The sequence below is a fragment of the Boleophthalmus pectinirostris genome, unplaced genomic scaffold (genome assembly GCF_026225935.1).
Source record: "Boleophthalmus pectinirostris isolate CB_2022bp ecotype Guang Dong unplaced genomic scaffold, ASM2622593v1 HiC_scaffold_22, whole genome shotgun sequence".
NCBI lineage: Eukaryota > Metazoa > Chordata > Actinopteri > Gobiiformes > Gobiidae > Boleophthalmus > Boleophthalmus pectinirostris.
In genome coordinates, this window is record NW_026571190.1 from 16,366,197 (window position 1) to 16,384,539 (window position 18,343).

At 34.9% G+C, this 18,343-nt stretch overlaps 2 protein-coding genes across 2 annotated transcripts; both read right to left on the minus strand.

Annotated features, from left to right (window-relative positions):
- Positions 1-1,351: 1,351 nt before the first annotated feature.
- On the minus strand, positions 1,352-13,530 carry LOC110173863 (tensin-4). Its single transcript, XM_020939871.2, has 14 exons — positions 13,491-13,530; positions 12,821-13,047; positions 10,496-10,769; positions 8,245-8,575; positions 6,989-7,275; positions 6,821-6,910; positions 6,145-6,276; positions 4,570-4,662; positions 3,932-4,009; positions 3,782-3,835; positions 2,465-2,639; positions 2,288-2,356; positions 2,113-2,142; positions 1,352-1,925 (listed from the first exon to the last, which is right to left on the minus strand). Exons 3-14 carry the CDS (start codon positions 10,740-10,742, stop codon positions 1,796-1,798), a joined length of 1,716 nt encoding a protein of 571 aa, XP_020795530.1. The 5' UTR covers positions 10,743-10,769; positions 12,821-13,047; positions 13,491-13,530; the 3' UTR covers positions 1,352-1,795.
- Positions 13,531-13,689: 159 nt separating this feature from the next.
- Positions 13,690-16,910, minus strand: ccr7 (chemokine (C-C motif) receptor 7). The gene is made up of 3 exons (XM_020939877.2): positions 16,842-16,910; positions 16,575-16,624; positions 13,690-15,899 (listed from the first exon to the last, which is right to left on the minus strand). Exons 1-3 carry the CDS (start codon positions 16,855-16,857, stop codon positions 14,832-14,834), a joined length of 1,134 nt encoding a protein of 377 aa, XP_020795536.2. The 5' UTR covers positions 16,858-16,910; the 3' UTR covers positions 13,690-14,831.
- Positions 16,911-18,343: the final 1,433 nt, after the last annotated feature.

Here is an 18,343-nt window from a genome sequence, read left to right on the forward strand (position 1 = left end):
TACACCATGCTTAGTGATTTATAAATGCCTCCAATGACATGAGAACAGCCATTGTAAACAAAGAGAATATAAGTAAAGTTTAACTGGACAATATGATAAGAGTATGTCCAATGCTGCAGCTCTAATGGGTAGTCAAAATATGATTTATTCTTTGTGAATGTATCACTGTTATTTGGTTAATTTCAAACATGTGACTTTTTGAACAACCAAGCAATAAATATTTCCCAACAATATAGAAATTCAAATATAGAAATTCATCTTATAAATACAGTTTCCAAAGTAACAGGAAGTTGTTATTTTACTTAATCCTAATTATAGATATGGAGCTATTTTAATTCTAGTACAATCCGGTATACAGACTACATAGAAAGTTACTGAAGGTTATTGAAGTTATTGAAAGTTGTTATTATCATGGACGGCTTGTATGTGTAAACTGCTTTGCACTGATCCAAGCAGCACTGGGTAAAATAATGTTAGCACTAATTGTTTAGACAGAGCTTTATCTATGCTTAAATTTTATTTTTATCTGATTTTAAAATGTATAATTTACTAGACAATGTAGTTCATATTTTATGATATATTTTCTTTAAACTGCTCACTGTGAGAATACGTGAGAACCTGAAATGAATGTCTCAGAGAATGTAGACCTGTCTTTACCAGTAGAGGGCAGTATTTGTAAATAGTTGACAGCGCTGAGTATTTGTCGTGCTTTGGTTACACAAGATAAGCTTTTATTTATAACATTTAAGTTGGCACCAAAGGAAAAAGAGGTTAAGCTTTATATAATGCATCTGGTGCCTAAAAGAGTATTTAAAGCCTATATATATATATATATATATATATATATATATATATATATATATATATATATATATATATATATATATATATATATATATATATATATATATATATATATATATACGTATATATATTATAGATATATAGATATAGATAGATAGATGCAGTTTTATGCCTGATTTTTTGCTTCAATAAGCACGCTCTTACATTCTCTTACATTTGGGAGCTCTGTGAATTCAGAATAAAGACGTTTGCTTTTATCTAATGATTTATGATTTAAAATTAAATAAACTATGTGTATAATATACCTGCATTTCCTGTGTCTGTTTTCTTTATGATAATGTGATACTTTTAAATGTAAAATAAGGAAAATATTATTTGTAAAGTAAATGTACATGAATATTTTAAAGGAAAATACAATACATTCAAGAGGTTCTGATTGTGTCCGGTACAGTCCTTATTGTAATTATGCAAATAAAATTTTTGAAGTAGCATTGCATGTTTTTAGGTATAAATTCAACTTCAACTATTACAAAGACTTAAGAATTAATTGGTATGGGTTTCATCAGTTTATTTTTTTATATTACAAAATGTATTACTATACAAAGAAATTGCACACAGTGGTAAATCATAAATATACAATATAAGCTAAATCTCAAGTATCTACAATCATTACTTTGATATGATAGGCTGTCAAGCATTCATAAAAAGTGACGCATTTAGAATAAAAAGATAGAAAATACATTGCACATCTTTCCTTTCTTTACTACCATAATTTACAAAAATAAAAATACACCATTATAATCTAAACTTTTAACAGTTATGCATTCTCTAAGCCTAAGTGCTATTGTAAACTGACAATGTTCAATTGTCTAGATATTTTGTCCTACTGTTAAGAAAATCTATTTGTATGTAATGGCAAAAACAGTCAATACAAAATTACAAAATGAAATGTTAAAAATGGTACAGATTATTTATGTTTTAGTTACTGTTATTAGTTAGTTAGTACATCTTGAATAAACTGAACAATCTTGTCACAGGGCTGCAGAGGGTCATACTCTGCAAAAACATGGCAGACATTTTCCATTCCAGCTTCAACACCTTTGGCCACAAAACCAAACATCCTGTAGGTAAAAAAAAAAAAAGAAAAAAGAGATCACTTAGAGATCTGAAGGCGGGGCCTTTTGTGAAGAAATGTGCTGGCATTTACAAGCAGTGGTAGAGTACTGTGCTTCAAGTAAAGAAATGTAGGTATCTGTACTGAAGCAACATAATTGAGTAATACTTAAATCACTGTTTACAGGCACTTACTTTGCACCAAAATCTGAGCCTCTCATCCACCTGTTGGATTAAGAAAACAATTTAGATGATAATCAATTACAGAATGAAATGACAGTAGTTATTGCGATATATTTATACATTATGGTTTATAATTAATTAGGTTCTGTTCTGTTTATCAAGTGGTATACGGTGAACAAATACTGACCGTCTACTGTTTGGATCTTCTCCGATGTAGCTGAGGAGGTGGATGGGATAATGGCGCCTGAAGAAAAGCCTGAGAAGAAAAAACAAAACAAAACATTGTTTTTCACACATTCACTGATTTACTGTAAGAAAACCACAAGCCAGTCAGAGCAAGGCAGGATGTATCTTATTTTCTTACTTCCTGTTGATGTCTGTGAGAGTTACGCCCTTCGGAGAAACCTTTAAATTCACTATGGCAGGGGTGAAGGAGCCAGGGGCCTTCTCAAAAGTCACTGTCACTGCCTTTTGGATCGCACAGGGACCAGTCAGCATCTCAGTGGGGATAGAGTTCAGATAGACAAAGTTGGAGGCTGCTGAAAGAAAATAGTATTGTAAATATGTAGCTATGAAACTAATTTGGCAAGACATAAATCAACTAAATCATACAGTGTGTAAAATAGGCTAGGGATAATTTTATGCTTCTTAGACTGGTAGCTCTTACAGTTTTAAAAAACGTGCTACATTCACAACATGGGTTCCAGTTCCAGTGCTTTAACCAGCATATAGAAGACACAACTTTTTCTAATTCTTAGTACTGTATATGAACATGCCATGCTTATATGAAAGCTCAGAACCTCCAGAATTCACTCACAGAGCAGCAGAGTCTGCACTAGCACTGATTAATGATGTCTATTGGTGCTGCAGTTTATTGCAATCACACTATCAACGCTTGAAATGAATAGCAGTAAAATAATATGAATTGTTTAAAAATGCCTTTGTAGTACTTTTTTCTAACAAATCATATTCAAAAACATTAGTTGGTCTAAAAATTGTATTGGCTAGTAGGTGTCATTTATTGCCAAGAAAACAGAAGAGACAAATTAGTTTAGTGACTGAACTTTTTTTTTTTCTCTCTCTCTAAAGGAAAATTGTGTAAGCCTTTGAGTTGCCTATCTCCTCAGTGTCTCTGGACAGAAAATTACACAGCTGATTGGCATGATGTTATGTGGGCCTATAATCATTTTTTACTAGTCTTCACCACACCGTTGGTCACAGTGACTTGGGGAATTTTATCGGTGAGCCACAGGAAAAGCTACATAATTCAGGCATTAGCTAAGCATTACTAACTGGAGCATAAAGTTAGATTGTGTAAACCTATGTGGTAATAACTGTGGTACTACTAGGGCAGAAGGAATGTACACTTCGACAGACAAAGCTTTTATTTTCAAAGTATGTTGTGTTAGCATTGTTGTGGCTAACTTAAATAGGTAAACAATGCAGCCTCCAGTTAGCAGTAGCATATATTACATCCATTACATTATAATTTCATTCAGCAAAACATGTTATTTCCATATAGACAAGAGAACAAGAAAATATATAAGGGAATTGTACGTATTTGTGTAAAGAGCTACTTTATATAGAGGTAGAATTTTTTTAAAGTTATTTTTGCAGGCTTTCTCAATTACCAAACTGTTAGCTAACTCACTCAAGCTCACGTGGCACAAAGTAAATTTACCTGATTTCTTCTTGCCTTCTCCTGATGTCTTGGTATTCTCTGTTGCACCCAGCACTAAATGAACGAAATGGATTTTGTCAATACATAGTCAATATATGCTTATTAACCACCATCATCATCACCAAGTCCACTTAATATGTTGGACTTTACCTTGAGAGGAGAGCTGTAGTCTGCATGGTAGGGCATAGGCTGAAATTGTGTGCTGGTAAACCAAGGCTGGTAGACTTCCTGTAGAATAAACATTAAGAAATATGAACATATTATTATTATTATTTTTTTATTGTAGAAATGAATGCAAAATGTTGTCAAGTTTCAACTCTCTAAGTTAACTGATCTAAATTGATCCATTTACCTCCTATTTGTAAACCAATTGCATTTATCATTTTATTATGGCAGCCTTATAACTATTATCAAGATAATGAAAGACATTTATCATTGAATTGCCTGACTGACATGACGATAAATGTAAAATCCAACCATGGACAGTTTAATATTAAGAATTTGTAACACAAAAGTCACATAATTTTTACAGTAGTTCATGATTACTCATTGGTATAAGTTCATATTCCCATACTGGATGGATGTGGACTGTGACCTTTTTTGTCAAAGAACACTCCTCATGAGGTCATTGCACTGATTCAAAGGAGACCCGCCTTCAGTTGCCCACCCACATCCCCTAGACTAGACATGGTTTAGTCATCGTGGTGTGGTTGTAGATTATGCAGTAGAAAAATACACAAATCCTGAGTGTAGGAAAACTCATTCATAATAATTGTTTGAGTGCTCACCAAAGTACGGTTCCTGGGAAGAGCCTTTGATTCGAACACCTTTGGCTGATGATTCAATGAGGAAGTGTCTGACCAAATCTGAACTATTATCTCCTGTTGAAATATGAATGAAAGTGTTTCTTAGTCAGAAGCAGTTATACAAAGAATAAACCTAGATATGTAATGTAATTTTTCTGGAGAAGGATAGGCCACCGACTTGCCAGAAAATGCATTGCTTTGCCTGAAATGTTCCACAGTATATTATTTAATTCCTCCCTTTTGCATCTGTTCAGTTATTCAGTTTTAATACAAAGAATTTACCTTTACCTTTACAAAATCTGTCTCTCTACAGATCTGACCTGTAATTTGGCCTTGTGGTGTCACCTACCTGTCTACATGGAGTTTTGTGATAAATGCCGCACTGTGGATCACTCCATGCAAAATAATAACTACTTCAAACTAGGTCGAACCTCCATCAGAAACATTATCTTTAACCTTTTGCCTAGAAATACAGTGCAAAACAAGTTGCCCAGAAGATGCTGTCTCTGTCATTGCTTACAGTGCTATAAACAGCTGGTTTCCTCTTGTACACAGTGGTGGTTGCAGCGGATGGAAAAAATGACACAGGCTCTGTCCTCACCACACAATTCCAAAGAAACATCAAAATGGTCAAGTAAGGCATTTGCTCATATCCCATGTATAGACTAGTGTATAGACTTAAATGCTTACAAATATTATTTATATATATTTTACATATATATATTTTTTTGCTTTCAATTCATGTAAGTTGTACATTTCTTACAGATTTCCTCTGAATTTTTCATGGTACAGATGATCCTTGAATAATTTCATTGCATTTCTGTATGAAAACGCACTGTACTTACTGTAGAAATGTATTTAGTCTTGAAAACTAGCATTTTTATCATATAGTAATTTTTTTCAGTTTTTATCATACTTTTTTATAGTCTACTTTCCTGTCCATAGTATGTATTAGACTATTGGGAGGCCACCTTTGTTACATTTTAGAGGTTAATTATTAGAAGTGAATAATATCTGATTAATACCCCTTTTCAAATTTCACAACTTACTTAAGGTGAGTCTTTCCTTGATTTACTGATTCCACCACCATGGTAGTAACCTGTTTTAACCTGCAGCCTCAACAGACCAGGGGCAGACTGAGGCGTGTCATTCTGAGCACACAATCAGATTACACGTAGATGCCAGTAATGGAAGGAGGGTCAGTGACACAAAGGGTGTATACATTAACTGTTAATCTTCCAGTTTGTGGGTGAATGGTTAAATCTAGGGATGGACCGGCATGGATCCTTCCAGCAGATACAATATAACAATATACAATATTTATCTTCGTGTTTTGGCCTATAACATATATTTGCAGTGTGGGTAATGTATTCTTTAAAAATCTAAATTGTAGTAAAGTTTTAGTAAGATTCACAAACAGGCATCACTTTTTGGGCAATATAATCACTTATAATTTTGGATATCCAATGACCCTTCTAAACATATAAGAAAGACTGAACACTTGTCAAGTAAATGTGTGATGCAATTCTTGTTAGGGATAAAGTAAAAATGGATTACCTGGGTTAGCAGATGCAGCAAACGTGGTTGGAGACTGATCCACCTTCATGGCGAGCCCAAAATTTCCCTTGAAGGATGTGCTGTCTCGGATCACAAATGTTCCTGGCTCCTTGTCTCTGACCAGGGCTTCAGCTAAAATGTAGTAGTGAGTCAATGGGGACAGGACAATTTATTAATAAGCAAATTACATTGTATCTATTTAGTTAAAATTCATTAGGTGTAACTTTTCTAACAGAGTGTCCACCACGTGCTTGGAGATTTAGGCCTTTGCCTAGAACATTCACAGTGTGGCACTGAACTATCCAACTATCTATCTTGCATTTATTTATTTACAGGTGTTTTTATTGCTTTTTCTCCATAGATCTGATTTGTAATCTTGGGTTGGTCTCCACTTGCTTGTCTCCATAGACAGAGCTAAGTAAGTCTAATGCCCTACTGTGGAAAATTCCAGGAAAAATAGTAACATTTCTTTAGAAATAAAAAATAATCAGTCATTTACGCAAGCAGGTAGCAAACCACCAAAAATTTACATTGTGCACCTTTTTATCATATTTAGGTAATATTCTTTTCCTTTTCTGTTAGCTATAAAATATGCTACAATATATTCAGTCATATCAAATCAACTTTAATCAATACAACTGAGCAATTACTGGAGGAATAATTGGTGCCAAAATACCTTCTGCTCTGCTGATATGTGGACGAAACCATAACTTTGATGTGTCCATTACAAACTTCATTGTTGGTTGGCTTCCAAAGAAAAGAGGACCTAAAACGCACAGTAATACCGAAAATATGTTCAAAATGAATCAAATGATTTCACTGTTTTCACTACACTTTAACTTACTGTGAGGTGAGGGTGGTTTCGTAGGGGACAAGTTCATTTGCAGTCCTGGAGATGGAGGGCATGACTGTATTTCGGGCTGGGGTGCTCCATTGATCAAAAGTACAGGGATATCAGTGAAGGAGCCAGAGAGGGATGCAGGGCTGCTGTGGGTTTGTTTGTGATGGAGTCCTGCTAAATGTTTGTTTTTTGGTGATAGAGGCATTTCTGAAAAGCGACCAACATAAGACCCAGTTGGAGTGATACTGAACTCTGAAGAATCAGCATCTTCACTGGTCAGAGACAAGTTGCTATAGACAAAAAGGAAAGAAAATACATAAGGAACATTTTAATGCATTTATTACATTCTGGGTAAGGTCATCCTGCTCATACAAAAAATTGACGTAACATTCCCAATTTTAAGATTTTTTTAAATGTCATATATATCATATGATATCTATTAATCAGTTCTTGCTCTAACCATGTGGAAACGTTTGCCATATATATATATATATATATATATATATATATATATATATATATATATATATATATATATATATATATATATATATATATATATATATATATATATATATATATATAATTACACTATGATGATATCAGCTTGTTAAAGCCTGATCTTTTCAGATCTCAGAAGCTAAGCAAGGCTGGGGCTGGTTAGTACTTGGATGGGAGACTGCTGGGAATTCCAGGTGCCACAGTGGGGCGCCAGTGGCAAAAAATGTTGTTGTGTCCTTAGGCAAGACATTTTACCTACATTGGCTAGTATGAAAGTGATGTGTGTGTGTGAGTGTTGGTAGGGATGGGAGATCAGAAGGGCCAGTGTCACAGGTTGGCAACCTTGTTTCTGTCAGTCTGCTCCAGGGCAGCTGTGGCTATAACAGTTGCTTGCCACCACTGAGTGTCTAGTGAATGAACTGTAAAGCGCTTTGGGTCTCTTGAAAGAAAGGTGCTATGTAAACGCAGTGATTGACTGACTGATTGATACCCTAATCAATTATTTGGATTAAATTAAATTATGAACAAGACCTCTTTAAAACCACCTTTAATAATAATAATTATTATTATTATTGTTATTATTATTATTATTATTATTATTATTGTACCTTACTAGTAGAATGATTATTGCAAAAAACGAATCTAATGTGAATGGATGTAAGATAAATATGTTTAATTCCATATTGTGGAATATACTTGGGACAAGCAAATGACAGAACCCTAACCAAAAAGCATCTTTAATCCATTTAACTGTTTACCTGCCCAGGATGTAGCTGGTATCAGAGCATGAGGACGTGGAGAGGAGAGAGAGTGCACTGTGTCGGTTTGGCTGCGAGAGGCAACAGGAGCTCTGAGTTGCCCCTCCATCCTGTCTTGGGATGGGGCTCCTGCGCACCACACTACCGCAAGGGAGTGGAGGGAGGGAGGAGGAAGAGGGTGAGCCCGAGAACACCAGTGCCCCCTGGGGACTGCAGCTCAGGCCACACGGAGACGGGATGGCAATACTGGGAGAGACAGTGATGACTGAACTAGGTGACCTGTTAGCAGGGCAGCCTCTTGGGATCAGCACAGGACTGGATTCATCTTCATCTGGAAACAATAAGCATAAAATAGTTTTAATTTCTGCTATGGTTCTCAAACGGTTTTATTTTAGATTTAAACAAAACATATTTAGTACCATAATAGTTCAGAGATCATTTGTTCCTTTGACTATAAAACTGTACAACAGCAGTTTCTGAACTGGACTGAATCTGAGCACTTTATTACTACGGCTAGTAATATGTGTTTTCTTGTGTATGTATAATGACAGTAAAATGAGGCCATATTAGAGCTAACTTGAGTTAACTCCAAGGGTAAATCAAAATGAGTCCAGAACTGGATTAATATAAATAATCACTGAACCAGACACTTGACTAAGTGTAAGCATTTAATCATAGTTTATCTAAATAGAAGAAATCACTGCAGTAAAATAAATATGTGTGCTTGAGGTTTGTAGAAAGTGATAAAGAGAGTGCAATTTCAATGGACACCATTAGCAAAATGCAACCTTGACATAGAATTAAATAACCCTTCACCACTGGCCTTGTAAATACAAATCCAATGGAGAAGAGTTATCTAATTCTCAATAGCAAAATGCAACAAAATCACAAGTAATACTTTCCAAAAATCCTCAGCCCTCTAATGTGCAATATAGTTTTACAACTACAAAACCTCAGATCAGCACAAAGGAAAATATGACATTGATTTATTTTCTCCTGCAGAATAGGTGTGTTCTTGGGAAAGTAAGTAAACACAGACGTCAAAACACACATGCAACACATTTCTGCTGCAGGTAGCAGCTTGTAGCACACGCACCTCCCTCTAAACATTGATTTGGATTCACTATGTTTTGTAATTTTGCTAAAATACCAACAGATGCCTCAGCTTGTCCTTATAAGTGGATTCTACCACTGGAAAGCACTGCCTTCAGCAAAAGCTGTGCACTTCCACAGTGCATAGGATAATATAGTCTGTATGTTATGATTTAAAGGTCCACTTTGTAAAATCCTTTGACAAGCATCCATTCTTAACTCTAAGCTGGGTCCTCTCTCCACAGACCTGACCTATTATCAGTAATGGTGGTGTTACTTGATATGTTTAATAACATGCTGTGAAAATATTCAAAAAACCAAACAACATCTCAGACAGGCAGCAGACCGTCTACCAGAAAAGTTACATATTGCGCTTTTAATATTTCTAATCTTTAACTTTAAAGTAAGTACTTAGTTTCTCCTTAGTCTAGCAGAAGTCTTGCTTTTCATTGCTTTGTCTAACAGTAGTCTTGCTTTCCAAAACAGTCTGATGGTCTCACTCGACTCTCAGTTTCAAATACATATTCATTTCAAGTGAACAAAGAGCAACAGGAAATCTATTCATGCATTTGACCTCTAGCTCTGATCAAAGCAGCCTGGAGTTTGAGTTTGTTCAGATATAGTTTCAGATGTGTGTAAGAGCTGTGCAGGGTGTGGTACAAGTCTGCAGCAACATGGACAATAGAAGTAGCATGGATACAAAAAAGAAAATAAGTCTGGAAAATGTGAAGCTGCGCCAAGAGGTGGAAAAATGTGTTATGTCAGAACTGTTTGTTTTGTCACTAGTGAATGCAATCAGTACACTCAATCCTGTTATGAGTCTGAATTGAAAGTCCAATAAAAGTTCACTCTTGAAATATTTTTGCTGAGGTCTCAACAACACAAATTTTATTTTTAAATGTAACATTTTTTCAATTACACAACCTCCTATATGTTAAAAAAAACTAGTATAGCAGAGTTTGTCCTTAAGAGCTGTTTTTTCCTGTAACTGAATGTTTTGTCTCTAAACTAAATTAATTGACTGTTTGTAAGACCTTAGTAATTTCCAATTTAACTGCGGGCTTTGTGGTGGAGTGATTTGATGATTTGAGAACAATTTTCCTTGTCACATATATATTTGTTTAAGAACTTGACTTATGTAAGAAACACTTCACTGTACCTGAGGTTGGACTTTTTGGCACCTGGTGCAGTTCAAAAGTTGGATCAAGTTCAAGGATTAGCTGGTTGAGGTTCTCCAGGGAATTCTCAAGCTCATCGTCGATTTGATTGACACTCAAAGCTGTAGTGTTGGGGAGGTGGTGATTGGTCTTGGCCTCTGGAGCTGTAGAATCCACTTGAATGGTTTGCCCCACCCTCAGAACATGAGCAGGTATCATATGTGACAAGCCTTTAGCTGTAGGCATCATGTTAGGACAGTTATACCGCCCTGGAGACTGAAACACATTGAAGAAATACTAGATTACTTATACTGTCTATAATGGAAATATAGTGTTGCTTTTGTGTAGTGTATAACCTCCCATATAGTAAAGATATTGTAATAATAATAGTACACAACATTTTAAGTTACTTTTCAAAATCAATATATGACAGAGAAGAACAAGTACATTAAAATTCCTTTAGCCTATAGCTTAGACCTGGGCAAAGCGGTTAGAATATCCCTGTCATAAGAGAGTCCTGGGCAGGTTTTAGTGCTCCGATGTCCCCCATTAACTTAAAGCATGCACAAGATTAATCCTCCAGCTAGGTCTTGTCCATGAACCGAGGAATTTCACTTTGGGATCTATAACCTTTACTATGTATCGTAAGCGGGGAGTGGGGGTTGAGCTGGACAATGTGTGACCAATCTTATGTACTCAATTATAGGTGTTTTATTGCTCAAAAATCTTGAAAAACATGCATTCTTATAGTGAGTGGCGTCACCTTTTTCCACAGATCTGAATTAGCCTCACACAGTCACTTACTGGTCTCACTTATGACTTACTGGTCGTTAAGTAAAATTTTCCTGCATGCAGACAAGCTGGACACTATGCACCACAAAAGTTACATAGTTGCTCATTTAACTTATTGTGGCCAATATGATAAAATACTTGTTATGTTGAACAGCTTTATTCATGCTGTTATTATGAGCATAATTTTACTGTTGTCATAACATCAATTTAAACTGTTTGCACTACTAGTAAAAACACTGGATTAATATGCCACCTGAGGGCATTCTCCTTGGAGATTTTATTTCTCAGTTCTTGAACAGTCTTTAAATGAATAATTGTTAAATAGTCATGTCCATGCTTATCAGTGTGAGTTTGGGTGTGTAGAGTGTTTCTCTTTCTGACAAAGGTGTGGTCCTGAACATGAGTCACCTGGCACAGTGGTTACCATGGCTACAACCCAATAAACATTTGGGAGTAATTTCGGAGATTTAGTTCATACTTTTATGTGGCCCCTCTACAAGTTACATTTTCTGAGAAGTTGCACTTTTTCCATTTGTTTTTATGAGCGATCAAAATAGGTTTAAGTATGTAACTTGTGTACTGTAGAAGCAGGTCCCAAATCCAGATAATTCAAGAAGTGAATTGGAATAGAAATAATGTTATCTATTCCTGTCTATACCCTATACCTACAAATCAGTGCAGAATGATATTTCTGTGATAAAGTATTGGAGAAGTGTTTATTCTAGATCCTAGGCAAACGATTTACTGTACACTATGAGGTAAATAGTTTACAGTGGAAATCCTTAAGTCATTTAGACCAAATTATATAGCATCTCCTGCGATATTATCTCTTAATATAGTATAGTTTGCATTCAAGTTCATGACCCATATCCAGTTTTTAGTTCTAAATATATATAGTAACATACACTTGTACTTTGTAACTGTATTAAGACGTAAGACACATATTATATAATAATACGTGGCTATACATAGGGTAATTTAAAGGTTAATTGTGTAACATTTCTAGTGGAGGGTCTGTTACCTGCTTGTCTCCATGAAAATGTTATTGCTTTGTCTAGAATGTTTCACAGTGTAGATTAAACCTATATATCACGAGGGAGACATGCAATTTAGATCTGTGGAGAGTCACCCATATTCACAGAACTGTTTTTTTGAGCAATAGAAACACCCATAATTGAATCGATAGATACGCTTAATGTCATATTGTGGAACATTCCAAAAGAATAACATCTTCATGGAGACAAGCATGTGGTGGGCCCTCCACCAGAAAAGTTGCACAGTGCACCTTTAATTATAAAGTTAAATTACCGTATTGGCCTCTACTGATTACATATGTTACAAAAACAAATACACACACTTCAGTTGTTAAAATACAGTTTGCTGAAAATGTTAATTTACCAAAATACCCCACATTATAAAAAGTTCTAGTTCATATCACCAAAAAGTTTTTAAAGTTTTTCATAGGCATCTGAATGACAGCAGTTTCAGTAAGCCCCACATTGTTGTTAAATTGTGAAGTCGTATAAAGGTCTTACCTTGTTTATTGTGGTTCACAATGAAGACAGTTCTGCTTCCCTCCTCTTAAACAGACTTGCTTTCCCGATTTCATGTGGCACATGCTTTTATTAGTTGCTCCCTGCCCCTTTTCTTTGAGCCTATGAGCAGAGCCGGAAGACGCTAATCCAATGTAACCCAATGACTGTGTGTAGTGATGTCATCATCACTGGAGTTTGTCTCCAGGCCATTTGCTCTTCTCAGTCTTCTGTAGAAATGCCATATTCCATAACCCACAAAGTTAAATCATCAACCACAGTCAATGAGCAGGATGTAACTGAGTGTGAAATGAACAATATTTTGGCTAATTAAAGCTGAAAACTTCATAAAAAGTCATCAAAATTACTTAAAATATGACTGAAATTTCATACATTTTTGACAGCTAAAAATACAAACCAATTCAATGCTCAAGGAGCACATCTTTGTATGTTACATAGACCAATAAGTATCATAGTTATATGAATGTATTTTCTGATTGAATAAAACTATTATATATTTAGTTGACTAAAATTAGCTAGTAATCTATACAAATACTAAATTTCAAATTCTTCTCAAAATTAACACTGGTGGCCAAAGGTTGTGTCATGTGGATTATTATAGCATAATGAATAACTTTTCCTTGGAAGCAAGCATTTACACCAAATGACTAACCTGTGATACATTTTTATAATTTGTGTCTCCAGGGCAGGCTGTTTCATCATTTCCTAGATATTTACAGTTATGTCTGGCTACATGTCAAACTGGCAAGAACAGGACCCTCTGGTTAAATGTAACTTGTGAATCACTGTTAAGATGAAGAAGAATGGAGAGAAAGTGAAACTAAATTAGCAATACACAATGAGTGGTTAAAACATACTTTATTGGCTTATGGAAGATAGCATTTTGTTTCTGCTTCTTACATTACAATACATTACATTACAAAAATTCAGTACTATTTTATCATATAAATGGGAATTTTACTTGTATATATCCAATTAAATACCCTTTGGCATATTAGAAACATATTTTACACTGGGTATGGCTCCACATACAGGCATGTAACTACAAACAAGAAAAAATACTGAACACAACAATGTGAATAAAAAAATATTTTTAAAGATATTAATTAATGTATGTATATTATGTACAGCATAAGCATTCAAATGCATTGAACAAACTGAATGATATGTACCTTTTCAACAGATGTTTGGTGAGGAGCTACCAATCACTATTAACACATAAAAACAAACCCAAGTCATATCAAAATCTGAGCTAGAGTTGCATTTTTTTTTTTGTTCGATTGTTTGTTTTTTTGTTTGTTTTGTTTTACGCCGGATGCCCTACCATCCTCATTACTGTGATTGGACACAGCAATGTGAATGAAGTCTTACACAATGACACAACAAAAATATAAAATCAGATTAAGTTTGAAACAGCTACCTTGTTGTTAGTGGGCAAATTACACAGCAGCTGAATTACTCTGTGACTAACTCATCACTGTGTCCAATGCCCATAACAGTTGCCTGGCCAGCCAATACCACACACCTTTACAATACTTTACTCTTGTCTCCACAATTTCTATTTGGCATAATTGACAGGAGCTGATTAACCAATCAGAGAAACACATGACAGTTTGTGTAGGAAAAGAAAAACTGAAATACAGAATCAACAAGTAAATGGAATAAAACCTGCAAACCTGTAGTCACAGTTTATATTTAATTTTGTTCTGAATGATACCAAAATATTCCAGCGTCTGCTTTTCAGAGACATGTTCTTCAAAGTGGCTGTTATTGGTTTGTCCTAAAATTACACAACATGCTCTATTGGTTCCAGTCCCTACTGTGTTCAAACAGAAAGTAAGAGGGAGAGACTGGAAAGCGAGGCTACCATACTGGCCGAAATGTCCTCCTTCTATAACATCAATAGTTAATAGAAGATAGCATTGAACTATTTTCTACGTACAAATACTGAATACACTGATTGGATTTAAGCCCTTGTCCATTCTTCTCATCTTCAAGGTGAGAAGGTGGTGGTGCTGTCTGTTTCTGTAGCCAGTGATGCCTTTCTTTGGGCACATGTGTATTTGAAAAACCTTTCTCGACTCATACATCCCAAGTCCTTCAGCAGTTTCAGGACATCATGCCTAAATTTAACCCCAATAAATGCGTACACAAAGGGGTTGAGGCAGCACCTGAAGAAGGCTATACACTGGGTGATATCTGTGGCGTAAAGTTGACTATTATCATTATTGCAAATAGTGGTTCCACCCTTAGCTGTGACAATAGTGGTCCAAAATAGCACGATGTTGTAAGGTGTTTGGAAAATCAGGAATACAGCCACCACAGCTAAAATGACTTTGATAGCTCTGTTTCTTTCAAATCCTCGAGTTTGGCTAAGGGTCCAAATTATGTTGCTGTAACAGAAACCCATGACGATAAGTGGTATGAGAAACGCAAGGGTTATCTGACTAGACTGAAGACTCACACGAAGCGTATCATTGTTGCTTTTATAAGGCGTGCATGCGTTGTTATTGATTGTGGTGAAAATCATTTCAGGCACTGAAAAGATTAGCGCTAACACCCACATAACCATGGAGGCGATCTTGCTGAAAAACACTGCTTGGGAGCGGTGTTTATGAGCAGAAATAGCCTTGGATATTGCAAAGTACCGATCTACACTGATGGAGGAGAGGAGAAACATGCTACTGTAGAAAGTAACTTTATAGATGGTATGCATGATTTTACACACAGGCAAACCTAGCACCCATTCATTCATTGAATTAAACGCCCAAAAGGGGAGAGAAATTACAAAGAGGAGATCGGCAAATGACAAGTTGAGAAGGTACACATCAGTCATGGTTTTGAGGCGTTTGAAGTAAAAGTATGTAAGGATGACCAGCAGGTTTCCGGTGAGCCCCAAAAAGCAGATGATGGCATAGAAAGTGGGGATGAACCACTGCCTAAACTGACGATTGGCTGCCTTGGAACAGACCTCAGGAAATCCATTATATATATCATAGTCAGTGGTATAGTTGTAGTCATATGCAAAAGTGGTGTTCTCGTCTTCTTGGGCCAAACATGTCTGTCAGTAAGAAAGAAAATGAAAGTTTTGGGTGGTTTTGTCTTACTGAAAGGTTAATGAATGAGTCACAATAAAAAACATTTATGCATTTCTACTCATGTCTGTGCTCTGCTCCTTTTCTTTTGTTGATGTTGGTAACAAGTTCCATCTCGATTAGTTATGGGTTTTAGACAGAGGCCCTTCCTATGGACTACCACATTAACTGTGATTGCAATGTACTCTGGCAAGGTATGAACCACCTGACAAATTGAGTTCAAGTTTAAATTTAGTTTGTGTCTCTGTCCCAACACTGGTGGCCAGTGGGCAAAGGTTATGACATATGTATTATTAAAACCAAATGAATAAAAACTAAGTCTGTGAACACTTAATCTGGCCTTTTATTGGTCTGTTATGTCTCTTTTGTATTTTGTAATTTTCTGTCAGATGCCTAGGGAAAACAGATGGAAATTACCATCTTAGCTATAATCATATTTACACTGTAATTACAGATGTTCATTATTACACACTGTCCCTATCAAACAATAAATAAATAAATACATAAACCAAATGTCAAATTTATGGATAAAATAGGTACAACTTTATGAGCAATAGAGTTCCTGAAATATGAATGGTTTATAATTCTGTATAATAATAAGATTTTTCAAAAGGTTTGTTCCAAAACATGTTTTAACATACCTTGTACATAATGTACCCTGTTAGGATAACAGCCAGAAAATATTCATGCCCTGAAAAACAATATAACAATTATTATGTGTGTTTAATGAATTTGGGACCCTATAACTATTCATTTTACAGCGCTGAAAACTACCCTCTAACTATTTAGTAATTAATTACAATTGTATAATGTAATGATGCCATCTTCAACAACATTAATTAATATTAGTCAACAATTAACAAGAAATATAATATTGTAGTACTTTTAAGTTTAAATAAGGTACTTACCCCTGATTGAAGGCATGTTGAGTGTGTGCAGAGGAGCGTCTTGTGTTTGGTGGTGGTTTCCCTTGTTGTAAAATGAGCAAGTAGACCCAACCACGTATCTCTGCAGCTTTTGAGAGAGAGTTCTGACCACAAACCATTGACAAGCTAACCACATACTCATATACACACTGCAGACCTATGTTCATGTTCAATTAATATATCCGCAATGTGCATACTAACTTTTATAAGTTAAAACACTCAATTATTCCAATAATGTTTTGTAGACCAATGATAACTGTGCATATTGTTTTGAACTGGTATTAGTTTTAATTATTGTTTTGCAAACCCTGTAATTATTTTATGAGAAAGATATATAATATAAACTTATAAATAAAAACATATAATTTATAACCAATTGTAAACTAAATGTGAAACTACTATTTATTTATTTTTTATAAGTATAGGTATTGCAATTGTGAACAGATAATTTGTCAATGATTAAAACTTGAAGAAATACTGAAATATTGATACAACTAAACTAATTAAAGAACCACGTGCAATTAGACCACAGAGGGCAACAAATTTACAAATTTCATATGTAAGATATAATCGTTTTTTGCTTCTTTTTTTTTCTTTGCAAAAGACATTATAGCTCCACTGCCTTCGTAGTTTGCTAATAATATCATGAGTCAGATAAAGTTATTGGTAAAATAAAAATAATTAATTTATACAGTTTCAATTTCTCTATTCACACATTTACAGATTTTGCTCAGACTTCTTTTGCACACCTGTATGTTTGAGGTTTATGGTTTTTAGTTGTCACCGAAAGTAGTACTAACCACAATGAAAGGCTGATTCAAGGAAACATTTGTTTTGCTAATGCCAAAGGAGTTTCAAGATCTGTCTTTTTCTACACTTTAAATGCACTTCAAACTAAATGAGCATGTCAGAATTTATCTCCAAATTTTTCATCACAGGGAACTGACACGAACAGGATAGATTAGTATTTCTGTAGTGAAACCGGAAATGAGACCAGAACCAACCATGCCTACTTCCCCTACCTGCAACCTAGCAAAGGTAAAAACAAAAGTTGTAACTATACTATGTCTAATAAAGCAACTACAGTAATGGTATAGCAGTTAATGGGGATATAACATGCACATCACACATCTGATCACTTTCTGATTTCTAGGGTCAATTAAACACAGTAACAGTTACACCTGATGTGTTTCTGATTGTTCACACCTATGCATATTTTTGACAAGAAAAAAGCATAAACTAATGTTAGACAAAAAAATAGTATTCAATTTTTTTTTTTTTTTTTCCTCACGCTTTGTCTTTTGTACTAATATAACAGCAAGAAATATTTATGGATGTAAACACACAACAAAAATATAATAATGATTTGGTTGCCTGATTAATGCAGCATACCAATTTTTCCTGAACATGTAAATGTATAGAGTGCATGCTTATGACTTAAATTTTGTCTGTAGATATTGTCAAAATAAGTGGATATAAAAAAG